This window comes from Hemitrygon akajei, chromosome 25 (assembly GCF_048418815.1).
Source record: "Hemitrygon akajei chromosome 25, sHemAka1.3, whole genome shotgun sequence".
Classification (NCBI taxonomy): domain Eukaryota; kingdom Metazoa; phylum Chordata; class Chondrichthyes; order Myliobatiformes; family Dasyatidae; genus Hemitrygon; species Hemitrygon akajei.
In genome coordinates this window covers 30682903-30697595 of record NC_133148.1, presented here as the reverse complement: position 1 = coordinate 30697595, position 14693 = coordinate 30682903, and the positions used below count along the sequence as shown (strand labels likewise).

General features: G+C 40.1%; 1 protein-coding gene across 1 annotated transcript in view; it reads left to right on the top strand.

Annotated features, from left to right (window-relative positions):
• The window catches only part of LOC140716264 (cation channel sperm-associated auxiliary subunit gamma-like), a 164544-nt gene that overhangs the window by 25066 nt on the left and 124785 nt on the right, over positions 1–14693 (top strand). Inside the window, exons 8-9 of the mRNA XM_073028874.1 lie at positions 2301–2456; positions 9078–9249. Of these exons, the coding sequence (XP_072884975.1) occupies positions 2301–2456; positions 9078–9249 (328 nt within the window). The remainder of the gene's footprint in view (positions 1–2300; positions 2457–9077; positions 9250–14693) is intronic.

Below are 14693 nucleotides of genomic sequence, written 5' to 3'. Positions count from 1 at the left end.
CCTCTTCAGCTCCTGGGTAAATAAACCCAGTCTATTTAATTTTTCCGCTCCAGTCCAGATAATATCTGGGTGAATCTCAGCTATACTCTGTCCATGGTACAGCATCATTTCTATAGTGCGGGGACCAGAACTGCACATAGTTATAGCCTAACCACATAGTTATAGCCTAACCAATGTTTTGTAAAGTTGTGATATAACTTCCTCTGCTTTTATGTTCTGTGCCATGGCTAATGAAGGCAAGAATCCTATATGCCTTCTTTGTCAACCTATCTCCTCCTTCCACCAACTTCTGGAGATCCGTGGATTTGTAAGCCCCAAGGCCTCTCTGTTCAGCTACACTCTGTAAACCTCTCCTATTTCCTATGTACCGTATGTATTATTTGATCTTCCAAAATGGATCACTTTGCAATTATCAGGATTAAATTCTATCTGCCTTTGCCACATAACTTTCCAGCTGATCAATATCATGGTGTAGCCAAAGATGATCATCTTTGCTTTCTACCGTACCACACCTTGGGGCAGCACAGTAGCATTGTGGTTAGTACAACATTTTACAGTGTCAGCGATAGATCTTTGCTTGTTTCATGGTCAGCGTACCGTTAAGCATCATGCATTCACTCTGATCCTGACAAATCCATTCTTTCAAAACATGACCGAGATCTTCATTTTTGTTTGTTGCAGTATTTTTCTATTTGTCATTAACTTTTGTTTAAAACTTTCAGCGTAGAATTTTAATAGTTTGTCCTTCTGGTTCTTCAGGTCATAGATGGTGGTCATTCCAGCACCATACTTCTCTGTTAGATGCTTCACACTTACACTGCTGTCCAGATTTTCCAGCAACTTGACTTCCTGTGTTACAGATAAACATAAAATCTGCTTCTTTAACTTTATTTTAAGCCATTACCCATAGGGGTAACAGCAAGCCTTTTAGACATTTTCAACAACATTTTCCCAACACAGAGCAGAGAGTAAATGAAAAATGCGTGGTAATCACCGCGAGTAACGCACAAAGGTACGGTTGTGATAACTACTGAAAACAGACTGATGCCAAAAGGGAATGTCAGGTCACTTCTCAAAACTGTGATGCATAGAGACCTGTGCTTCACCTGGGTAACTTTCCAGTGCCTTGTGGAATTATCTATTTGTGGCATCATGTCAAGGCCCAAAAAAAATTTGGATTTTGGATTTTCAGATAGGGTGCACTCACTGTGTATATAACACACTATACAATATGACTATATGACTATACAAATACCAACTTTTAGCTTTTACGCTCTAAGCATAATTTGGCTTGTTGAACATGTTCCAGTAGGCCAGAACTACATTAGTAACACATTAAATGAACTCAGAATCTTAAACTGAGCTACCTACACGTGACTGCTCTCTACCAGTGAACTTGCCTTTATTTTACACGTCGTTCTCCACCCTTGTTGCTACCTTGATTAATGCTTCTCTCTTTCTCAAATCTGATAAAGAGCCCTTTGCCTGGTACATCAGATGTTTATCTTTCCACAGATCTTAATTTTTCATCTAGTGTTTTTATATCATATTGACTCAGTTTTCCTTATCCCATTATACAAATCTGGTCTGCTGGGCAGATGATTGCTGTTAATAACATAATAGACAGCCACAGCAGCTGAATGGTAAACACAAAGTGCACTGCAGATGATGTGGTCAAATCAAGACATACAAAAAAGCTGGATGAACTCAGCAGGTCAGGCAGCATCCGTTGAAAGGAGTATTGCAAACTGCCCCCATTTAGCCATTTCAACTAATCCTATCACAGACATTCCTTCTGCTTTAAATAAACTCCCACGTCCTCTCCTACTGAGAAAAAAATAATGTGTACCTTTCTCTTTCCAAGTTCTGTTGAAGGGCTGTAGACCTGGAACATTGACTGTTTCTCCTTCTGCAGATACTGCCCAAACTGCTCAGTTTTATTACCGTTTCTCTTTTGTCAGATTTCCAGTATTTTCAATATTGTATGACCCTTGATGTCTTTTTTTCATGCACCACAAGATGTGTAAGAAAGTGTATAATGCAATTTTAGAAGTCCAAAGCCTTTGATCTCAGGTGCTGATTAAGTGTGCTGATGACTACAATGTTCACAAGAGCATTCTGGTTTTCTGTAATAAGGACACAATATGTATCCTAAATATTTCGCCTGCAGTCCAAAGATCTGGATACAAAATAACCTTAAGGCATTTATACTGATGCATTATGCCTTCTAGTATTTTGATATTAAACTTGGTACAAAATCTGAATGCATTCAGCAATCTTTCAATTTTGTTCTGTTTTAGGTTTTAAAAATTGATAATCTAATTCCTATTCCACATAAGTCATCTCCCCTCTTCTACTTGTCTGATAATAACCCAGTTATGATACTTGGAGGAGTTCCTAATCGCAAGGTTGTTCTTTTATCAACCAATGAATTTGACAGTTTTTCTATTTTGGAGGTAATTTTTAATTTCACATAAAATCTTTCAGATGCATGTATTTAAGCAATATTAGAAAAGATATACTATATACTCTGTATCACTTTTCCCTACTTCAAGATATCCTAAATCATCTTAGAATGAAAGATGTTCTATTGAAGTATAGTTACAGTTGTAAAAGATGACATAATAGAGATTTTAATCTGAAATTTATCACTATTGACACTGTGTCTAGTAACAAGATGTCTTTGCCCGTTCTTGTGGAGCACTGTAGAGGAACTAGGACCACAGTCTTGGGGTTAACTGCCAATTTTAATACTGAGGCTACATGGCCTTACTAGCATAGTGCAAGACTGAGATGTTTGCAGATAACTGAATTATCTTGTAATACATCCTCTCCCACCATCCTTGTTTGATTTCCCAAGATCAACTCCTGAAATGCTTTTTTTGATCCTCCTCACTAAACCCACCCTCTTCCCATCCACCCAACACCATTGCATTTTTCACTCCCTTATGCTAACTACTGATTTCTGCTCCATATAAACCCCAGCTGGAGGGCAAAATGAGGAAAGATCCGGTTTCCTTTAGAAGGCTAGATTATGGATGCTGGACAACTACTAAAAGAAGTTGATTACAAGAATGGTTAATCCTCCTTTTGGGCTTCTCAATCTCATTGGTAGGGAAGCTATTGGAGGAGATTCTTAAGGTCAAGACTAGACCATAATACCATAAGCTATACTGTAGGAGCAGAATTATGCCTTTTGGCCCACTTCATCATGACTGATCCATTTTCCCTCTCGGCCCCAGTCTCCTGCCTTCTCCCAATATCCCATTGTTCCCTGACCTATCAGGAACCTATCAACCTCTTGCCTTAAATACATGTAAAGACTTGGCCTCAACAGCTAGCTGTGGCAACAAATTCTACAGATTTACCACTCTCTGGCTAAAGAAATTCCTCCATGATGAATTGGGAAGTTGAAATTGGGTTGCCCGTGAAAGACAGAGGGTAGTAGTGGAGGAATGTTTATTTTCGGACAGGAGTTCTGTGACCAGCGGTCTTCCTCAAGCATCATCTGTTTTGTTGTTTGTGATGTGTATTGATGGTTTGGATGCAAATGTAGGTATTCTGAGCAGCAAGTTGGCAGATGGCTTAAAAATTGGTAGAATTGTAGATAGTGAGGAAATTTATGGTAAGATATAGATCAGTTGGAAATTCCGATGGATAAATAGCAAATGGAGGTTAATACAGACAAATGTGGGTTGTTGCATTTTGAAAGATCAAATGCATCAGTAGCATCTACACTAAATGGCAGGACCCATAGGAGCATTGTTGTATTGATAGAAGAATACTGAAAGATAGTGTTGGTGCGTGGCCTAGTGGGCAAAGCATCAGACTAGTAACCTGAAGGTCACTGGTTCGAGCCTCAGCTGAGGCAGCATGTTTGTGTCCTTGAGCAAGGCACTTAACAACACATTGCTCTGTGACGTCACTGGTGCCAAGCTGCATGGGTCCTAGTGCCCTTCCCTTGGACAACATCGGCGGTGTGGAGAGGGGAAGGCCAGCAGCTTGGGCAACTGCCGGTCTCCCATACAACCCTGCCCAGGCCTGCGCCCTGGAAACTCCAGGCGGAAATCCATGGTCTCTCGAGACCGATGGATGCCACCACTGAAAGATAAGTTCATAACTCCCTGAAAGTGGCAACAGGAGATGGAAAGGTATAAGACATGCTTGTCTTCATTGGTTAGGGCATTGAATATAAAAAGAAAGTTAAGTCATGTTGCAGCTGTATAAAACTTTGGTTCAGCCATTTCTGGAGTAGAATGTGCAGTTCTGGTCACCACACAATGGGAAGGATGAGAAGGTTTTGGAAAGGGTGCAGAGGAGATTAACTGGGATGTTGATAGGATTGGAGACTGTTAACTACATTAAAAAATGGAAGCACTTAGATTATTTCTCGTGGAGAACTGGAGGATGAGGGGATACCTGTTTGAAGTTTATAAGATTATGAGATCAAGTCTATTTACCAGAATGGAGATGTTACATATTTGACAGCATTAAGGTGAGAGTGGGAATATTTAAAGGAGGTGTGTGGACATAGTGTCAGGTGTCTAGAATACACTGTCAAGGAAGAAGGTAGAAAATAGTAAATTGGTTTATTATTGTCACATGTACTGAGTGGAAAAACTTTGTTTTACATGTTGTCCATTCAAATCATTTCATTACATCAGTGCATTTAGTACAAGGGAAACCAAGAACAGAATGAAGAATTGAGGTCCACAGTTAAGTATTACAGAGCAGGTGCAGTGCAGGCAGACAATAAGGTGCAAGGTCACAGGGATTATGAGGTCAAGAGTCCAATTTATTGCACTAGGGGACTGTTGAATAGTTTTATAACAGTAGGATGGAAGTGGTTCTTGAGCTTGCTTTCAGGCTTTTGTATTTTCTGCCTCATGGAAGGGAGAAGATTGAATGGGTGTCGGTCTTCTTACTATGACAGCGTGCAATCATAGACGGTCACCACAGAGGAGTGATGGGCTGAGCCGAGTACAAAACTCTGCAGAATCTTGACATCTCGGGCAGTGCAGTTGCATGACGCGGCCAAAGAGGCTGCTTTCTTTGGTGCACCTATTAAAGGAAATATGCCAAATTTCTTTTGTCCCCTGAGGGAGTGAAGGTGCTGATGTGCCTTCCTGGCCATGACTTCTACATAGTTGAACTAGGACAGGCTATTGGTGATACTCACTCCTATTAACTTAAAAATCTTAACCACCTTAGCATGCTGAAAGGGCATTGTTACAATAGGGACTTCAGTATGCCGGTAGATTGGGAAAATCAGGTTGGTGCTGAATTACAGGAGGGGGATTTTCTAGAGTGCCTACAAAATGGCATTTTAGAGCAGCTTGTGGTTGAGCCCACCAGAGTATCAGCTATTCTGGATTGAGTGTTGTGTAATGCACCAGAGTTGATTAGAGAGCTTTTGGTAAAAGAGCCCTTAAGGGAAAGTGATCATAATATGATCAAATTCACCCTGAAATTTGAGAAGGAGAAGCTAAGTCAGATGTATCAGTATTACAGCTGGCATGGGAGAGGAGAGAGGAAAAGAACTCTGCCAGGAATGACTGTAGAGCAGCAATGGCTGGAATTTCTAGAAGCAATTCAGAAGGCACTGGTTATATACATCCCAAAGAGGAAGAAGTATTCTAAAGGAAAGATGACACAACTGTGGCTAACGAGAGAAGTCAAAAAGGGCATAAAAGTCAGAGAGGGCATGTATTAGAGCAAAAATTAGTGGGAAGTTAGAGGATTGGGAAACTTTTTAAAAACAACAACAGAAAGCAACTAAAAATTTCATTAAGAAAGTAAAGATGGAATACGAAAGCAAGCTAGCCAATAATATTAAAGAGGATACCAAAAGTTACTTCAGATACTTTAAGTGTAAAAGAGAAGCAAGACTGGATATCAGATTGCTGGAGAGGTCATAATGGGGAACAATGAAATGGTGGACAAACTGAATAACTATTTTGTATTAGTCTTCTCTGTGGAAGACACTAGCAGTATGGTTGAAGTGCCAGGGGGCAGGAAGTGCGTGAAGTTACCGTATCTAGAGAGAAGGTTCTTTGGAAACTGAAAGGTCTGAAGGTAGGTAAGGCACCTGGACCAGATGGTGTACACCACAGAGTACTGAAAGAAGTGGCTGAAGAGATTGTGGAGGCATTAGTAATGATCTTTCAAGAATCACTAGATTCTGGAATAGTTCTGGAATTCTGAAAAATTGCAAATATCACTCCACCCTTCAAGAAAGGAGAGAGGCAGAAGAAAGGAAACTACAGGCCAGTTAGTCTGACCTCAGTGGTTGGGAAGATGTTAGGGTTGATTATTAAGGATGAGGTCTCAGGGTACTTGGAGGCACATGATAAAATTAGGCCATAGTCAGCATTGTTTTTCTCAAGGGAAAATCCTGCTTGACAAATCTGTTGGAATTTTTTGAAGAAATAACAAGCAGGATAGACAAAGGAGAATTGGTTGATGTTGTGTACTTGAATTTTCAGAAGGCCTTTGAAACGGTGCCACACGTGAGGCTGCTTAACGAGCCCATGGTATTACAGAAATGACTCTAGCATGGATAAAGCAGTGGCTGATTGGCAGGAGGCAAAGAGTGGGAATAAAGGAAGCCTTTTCTGGTTGGCTGCCAGTGACTAGTGTTGCTCCACAGGAGTCCGTGTTGGGACCGATTCTCTTTACATTATATGTCAAAGATTTGGATGATAGAATTGATGGCTTTGTTGCAACGTTTGCAGATGATATGAAGATAAGTGGAGGGGCAGGTAGTTTTAAGGAGATAGATAAGCTACAGAAAAACTTAGACAGAATTAGGAGAATGGGCAAAGAAGTGGCAGATGGAATATAATGTCGGGAAGTGTATGGTCATGTACTTTGGTAGAAGATGGAAGAGTTGACTGTTTTCTAAATGGAGAGAAAATACAAAAAATTAAGGCTCAAAGAGACTTGGTAGTCCTTGTGCAGGATTCCTTAAAGGTTAATTTGCAGGTTGAGTCTACGATGAGTAAGGCAAATGCAATGTTAGCATTCATTTCAGGAGAACTAGAATATAAAAGCATTGTTGAGACTTTATAAAGCACTGATGATGCCTCACTTGGAGTATTGTGAGCAATTTGAGGCCACTTATCTCAGAAAGGGTGTGCTGAAACTAGAGAGGGTTCAAATGAGGTTTACGCAAATTATTCCAGGATTGAACAGCTTGTCATATGAAGAGCGTGAGATAGCTCTGGGCCTGTATAAACTGGAATTCAGAAGAATGAGGAGTGACCTCTTGAATCCTATTGAATGGTGAAAGGCCTTAATAGAGTGGATGTGGAGAGGATGTTTCCTATGATTGGAGAGTCTAAGACCAGAGGACACAGCCACAGAATAGAGGGGCATCCTTTTAGAATGGAGATGATGAGGAATTTCTTTAGCCAGAGAATGGTGAAGATCTGGAATTCTTTGCCACAGGCAGCTGTGGAGGTCAAGTCTTTAGGTATATTTAAGGCGGATGTTGATAGATTATTGATTGGCCAGGGCATGAAGAAGGTAGGAGATTGGGGCTGAGAGGAAAATTAGATCAGCCATGATAAAATGGCAGAGCAGATTCAATAGGCCAAATGGCCTAATTCTGCCCCTATATGTCACGTTCCTATGTTATAGCTGGGGGTGATAATGGAGACGAGCTCCCCCTACCTATTAAATGCCCCCAATAATGTGCGCCTCAAATAGCCTCTGACAACCAAGTCCAACTCTTAGCCGTTACGTGTGACTTAGCTACTAAGCCTGGCAGAATCGATTTTACTGACAGGAGAAGGGGCAAAGTTGGGTTAGTGGTGCCTTAAAACCAATCACTTTGGGCAGATGGGGGCTTGTCAGCTGTGGTTGGCAGCTCATTGAGGAGAAGGAAAACTCTGATCTCAAACCTCCATTGAACCATTAGTCTACTCTCACTTGCAAAACTTGAGTCTGTTCACTTAGGCTTGACATTGATGGATTTCATTATTGCCATGTTGCAGTCATCTTCATTTCTGGTCACTATTGACACCATGTAAACAATATGGTTGTGTTGGAGTTTGGTGTTTTAATATGAGGTCCTTCTAGAAGTCAGGAACAAGGCATACAACTTGTTCTCTTTTCAAATCTTTTTATTATTATTCAAAAATACACAGGTACATCAAAGTAACAATACTTACAATGCCTCAAAAATTATCTTAAAGATTGAAACTTTTTGTGAATTAAAAAAACACCCTACTAAGCAAGAAAAGGGAGGGAAAAAAAGAACCCATTGAAGGCACAACCCCGGAGCCATGCGTCATATAGAAAGCTTCTAAAAATAAACATCAAACCGCCAGGCATATAACTTGTTGCTTCATGATCTGTTTATTAAAAGTTACTACTTGAAGGTAAAGATGGCACTGCTATTTTATACTCATAGATAAGAAAAATTCCATTCCAGTCTATAGATAATAAACTAATTAGAAAATATTTATTAATTACTACAGTAAAAATTAACCAAATGAGAAAACACATTTTCACTTAATGCAGAATAAAGAAGCTTCCAGAATTATACTTTGTGATGCCACTAGAGACATATTAAACTGTTTCATACAAAATACAGGCAGATAATTAATTAGTTGTTAAACTCCAAAGAGAATAACAATTAAACAGTCTAATCCTAGAATTAAACAGCTGGATCCAACAGTTCCAAGAACAAGTTAGAGGCAGGGTGTCCTGTAGCTGATTTGTCAATGCCTTTCTACCAAAGCACAACCTGGGTGTGTGGTGGAATGCTTTTTCATTTATTTGGCAACATTTGATGGTCAGTATGCTTGAGATAAAATTGGTATGGCACCCGTCATTTATTCCCTCCAATGATGGCTCACCTTTAGCTGTAGTACAGCTTGTGCTAACTTCCTTAACAGTATCTTGTAAACCCTCAGCGGAAGCATGGGCAATACATTCACAATTTCATTCCTGAACTCACTTGGAAATTCCATCCCTTTTTCTCACTTCCAAAAATAAAATAAAAGCTGTTAATATATGGTTTATTCAGTTTAAAATACATATTACTACTTTCCATTTTGCTCTGTTTTCAGCTAAATATCGACAGCTGCTGGATTGCCTCCCTTAGCTGTCCACGGGGCCAGTTCTCTGCCTCTATATTTGATGCCATTGCTACTGAAAGTATGTTATTTATTCGTCAGAATCAACTGATGTATTATTATAAAGGAAATTTCACCTTACTCCGTGCTAATGATAAAGGATCAGGTATTATCTGTTTTGCTTTAATATTAATAGTAGGAAAACAAATACCCTAACATAATAGATGTGTATGCATTTTTTTAGAAAATAATATCACTGGTATTTCAAATAGTTTAAGTAGAGTGACAAGTTGAACTCTTCATTTTTCACATCCTCTTAATTCATGCCTGGTTCATAACATTTTTCTAGATGTAAATCAGGAAGAACATAGAACATACAGTACAGCACAGGAGCAGGCCATTTGTCCCGTAGTGTTGTACTGAACCAACTAAAAAACAAATCAAAAACACCTCCTACCAACACAATGGCCATATCCCTCCATCTTCCTTACAGTCACGTGCCTATCCAAACGTCTCTTAAAAGCCTCAAACACATTTGCCTCTACCACCATACCAGGCAGCGCATTCCAGGCATCCACCACTCTGAGTAAAAAACTTACCCCTCACATACCCTCTGAACCTACCCCCCCTCACCTTCAATGCATGCCCTCTAGTATTAGATATTTCATCGCTGGGAAACAGATACTTCCTGTCTACTCTATCTATGTGTCTCATAATCTTATGAAGCTCTATCAGATCTCCCTTCAGCCTCTGCTGCTCGAGAGGAAACAACCCAAGTTTGTCCAGCCTCTCGTGATAGCACCTGTTCTCTAAACCAGGCAGCATCCTGGTAAAACTCTTCTGCACCCTCTCCAAAACCTCAACATCCTTCCTATAGTGGGGTGACCAGAACTGTATGCAATACTCCAAATGTGGCCTAATAAAGAATATTGGCCCTTTTAAAGTATTTTGACATCGTGACATTAGAAAATTCAAGATTATTTAATGTCATTTCCAGTACGTGAGTATAAAGGAGATTGAAATAATTGTTACTCTGAATATGATGCAGCACAAGAAAACCACAGTAAGATAAAGTACTCAATGATAAAAAACACAATTAATATAAATACATAAAGTGGCTTATATATTTAGACTGATTATATGTCCATAAAGTGATGCCAGGCACAGGAGTGTCTGTACAAGAGGTGACTGATAGGAAATGCTAAAGCAGTACTGGATGTGGGGTGTGGAAGGGAAACCTTACTGCTTGGGGAATTGTGCATACAGTGCTTTCCTTCTCAGTGCTTCTATACCTTATGCTCATTCTTTATCTATGATATTATGGAAGGGACTGAACATATTGTTGATTGAATTCATAATGGCTATAATCTTGCCTATCAAAAACAATGTGACTGCATCAATGACTAATCTGCTAATTGTATATCTAACACATTCTTGAAGCAAATAACCATTCATAGCACTTAGGAAGCTAAAAGTGGAGTTGTCTTCATGCTTACAGAACGATCTATCTGGAATTATTATTACCTGTTTCAACAATGATAGGATGTTAGCTAAGCTGGAGGTCTGATTACTTTACATGGACTTCTTCCATTTGAAATTGAAATCTAATTTCTGGAAAAGTACAAAGATGAATAATTATGTAAAATTTTATATCAACTATATACTCAGGCAAAAGTACATGAATAAAGCCTTGACCTCTCTGTGGATAAGCTTAGATCTTGTAACTATAGCACACATTTCAAATGAAATTAAATAAAAGGATGTCTTGCACATATAACTTCCTCACGTCTTGGCATCAGTTCACAAAAATGTTTTAAAGGATAGTACTCCTATCATGCTTTTCTTTGGTAATGGTTGGAGCCTGTTTTACTTTTAAAATAAAACCTTTTATACAATTTTTCATCTCCTATACATTGTGTGGAAAATTGTATCTCACCAATTTGATTGAGTTTATTTGAAGAGATGACCAAGTGGACTGATGAGGGCAGAGCAGTATTTGTTGTCTACATGGACTTTAACAAGGTCTTTGACAAACGTCCGGAAGGGTAGGCTGATCTGGAAGGTTAGATCACATGGGATCTAGGGTGAACTGGACAATTCAATGCAAATTTGGTTTGGAGGTAAGACTCAAGGGGTACGTCAATTACTGATGTTTGTCTTTGAGATGAAATAATTTGAATAAGCTTGTAATTGGCATGATTAGAAAATTTACGATGACATCAAAATTAATGGTGTAGTGGACAGTGAAGAAGGTTACCTAAGATTGCAACAGGGTTTAGATCAGCTGGGAAAGTAGGCCAAGGAATTGCAGATGGAACTTAACATATCAGGATCCTGGAGTATATTATAGAACCAAGGGTACAAGTATATACCTGAATTTTCAGAGATATGGGGCCCGAAACTGTTGACAATACTCCCAAGTGCAGACGGACTAATGTCTTATAAAAGCTCAGCATTATCTCCTTGCTTTTATATTCTATTCCCTTTGAAATAAATGCCAACGTTGCATTTATCATCTCTACCACAGACTCAACCTTTAAATTAACTTTCTGGGAGGACTCCTAAGTCCCTCTGCGTCTCTAATGTTTGAACCTTTAGATAATAGTTCGCTCTAAGTTCCTTCTACCAAAATGCATTATCATACATCTCCCAACACTGTATTCCATCTGCAACTTCTTTGTCCACTCTTCCAATTTGTCCAAGTGTTGCTACAATTGCATTGCTTCCTCAGCACTACCTACCCCTCCACCTATCTTTGTATCTTCTGCAAACTTTGCCACAAAGCCATCAATTCCATTGTCTAAATCATTGACAAACAATGTGAAAAGTAGCTGTCCCAATACTGACCCCTGAGGAACACCACCAGTCACTGGCAGCCAAACAGAAAAGACACTGTTATTCCCACTCACTACTTCCACTCAGCCATTCTGCTATCTATGCCAATATCTTTCCAGTAAGGCCATAGGATTTTATCTTGTTAAGCAGCCTTGTGTATGGCCCCTTATCAAATGCCTTCTGAAAATCCAAGTAAATGAGGTCCATTGCCTCTCCTTTGTCCACCCTGCTTGAACTCTAATTGATATGTCAAACAAGATTTTTCTTTACAGAAATCATGCTGACTTTGACTTATTTTATCATTGGGCTCCAAATATCTCAAAACCTCATCCTTAATAATAGACTTCAACACTTTCCCAACCACTGAGGTTAGGCTAACTGGCCTATAATTTCCTTTCCTTCCTCCCTTCTTAAAGAATAGAGTGACACTTCCAATCTTCCGGTCCTCCGGAACCATGCTAGAATAAGTGATTTTGGAAGTTCATGACCAATGCATTTGTTATCTCATCTGCAACCTCAGGACTCTGGGATATAGTCCATCTGGCTCAGGTGAATTATCCACCCGAACAGCTTTGAGTTTGCCTAGCACTTTTTTGCTTTGTAATAGTAGCACCACTCACGGAACTCTGACACACTGTTAGTTTCTTCCACAGTGGAACAGATGCAAAGTATCCATTAAGTCCATTTGCCATTTCTTCATCCCCCATTGCTACCTCACCAGCATTTTCTAGTGGTCCAATATCAACTCTCACCTCCTTTTTACTCTTTATATAACTGAAAAAATACATTTGGTATCCTGCTTTATATTATTGGCTAGTTTGCCCTCATTTTTCATCTTTTCCCTTCTTATAGCTTTTTTTAGTTGCCAGTTGTTGAATTTTAAAGCTTCCCACTCATCCAAATTCCCAATCACTTCTGCTACTTTATATGCCCTTTAGCTCTTATGCAGTCCTCAACTTCCTTTGTCAGCCACAGTTGCCTACCCCTGCCATTTGAGAACTACTTCTTTTGTGGGACATATCTATCCTGTGCCTTATGAACTATTCCCAGAAACTTCAGCCATCTCTGCTCTACCATCATCCCCGTCAAAATCCTCCTCCAATCCACTTGGGCAAGCTCCTCTCTCGCCTCTGTAATTCCCTTTATTCCATTGCGATACTGATACATGTAAGTTATGCTTCTCCCTCTCAAATCGCAGTATGAATTCAACTGTATTGTGATCACTGCCTCCTTAGGGTTCCTTTACATTAAGCTCCCTAATAAGATCAGGATTAATATACAACACTCAATCTAAGGTAGCCTTTCCCTGAGTAAGCTCATGCACAAGGTGCTCTAAAAAGCCATCCCAAAGGTATTCAACAAATTCCCTCTCCTGCGATTGGACACCAACCTAATTTTTCCTGATCCCCTTTCATATAGAAGTCCCCCATTACAATTGTGTCATTACTCTTATTGCATGCCTTTTCCAGCTTGCAATCTCAGTCCCACATCTTGGCTACTATTTGGAGGCCTATATATGATTCCCATCATGCTTTTTTTTAACCTTTGCAGTTTCTTAACTCCACCCACAAAGATTGAACATTCTCTGACCCTATGTCACCTCTTTCTAAAGATGTAATTTCATCTCTTACCAACAGAGCTACACCACTGCCTATGCCTTCCTGCCACTCTCTTCAATACAAAGTATATCCTTCGATGTTAAGCTCCCAATTATGGCCTCCTTTCAGCCACAACTCAGTGATGCCCACAACATCATATGGACCAATCTCTAATTGTGCCACGAGTTCATCCACCTTATTCCGAATGCTATATGCATTTAAATACAGTGCATTCAGCCCTGCATTCTTTGCTCTTTTGAATTTTGCCTCTGTGGTACAATTTAACTCTTTGCATTGTCTGTATTTGTACCCAATCACTGGCTTGTCCTTCCTTACTTTCATGTTACATCCACCATCTACTTGTAAACCTGCTGGCTCATCATTCTGGTTCCCATCCCCCACCCCCGCCATATTAGTTTAAACCACTTCCAACAGCTCTAGTAAACCTGTTCATAAGGATATTGGTTTCCCTCAGATTCAAGTGCAACCAGTTTCCTTTGTACAGGTCTCACCTACCCCAGAAGATGTCCCAATTATCCAGAAATCTGAATCCCTGCCACCTGCTCCAGTTATTCAGCCACACATTTATCTGCCACCTCATTCTATTCCTATCCTCACTGTTGCATGGCACAGGCAACGATCCCGAGATTACTAACCTTGAGATCCTTCTTCTCAGCTTCCTTTCTAACTGCCTGAATTCTTTTTTTAAGACCCCTCCCTTTTTCTTCTCATGTCATTAGTACCAATTTGTGCAACAGCTTCTGGCTGCTCACCCTCCCTTTTCAGGATATTGTGGACGCATCCAGAAACATCTCGGACCCTGGAACCTGAGAGGCAAACTACTATCCATGTTTCCTTTTCATATCCACAGAGTCACCTATCTGTTCCCCTGACTATAAAGTCCCCTCTTACTGCTGCCATCCTCTTCAGTTTCCCACCCTTCTGAGCCACAGGGCCAGACTCCATGCCAGAGGCATAGTATCTATTGCTACCGCCAGGTAGGTCGTCCACCCCAACAGTATTGTTGAGGGGGATGGCCACAGGGGTACTCTCCACTATCTGAACTGGAGTGAAGAAAGCTAATGGCATGCTGGCTTTTATAACAAGAGGAATTGAGTATAGGAGTAAAGAGGTCCTTATGCAGTTGTACAGGGCCCTGGTGAGACCCCACCTGGAG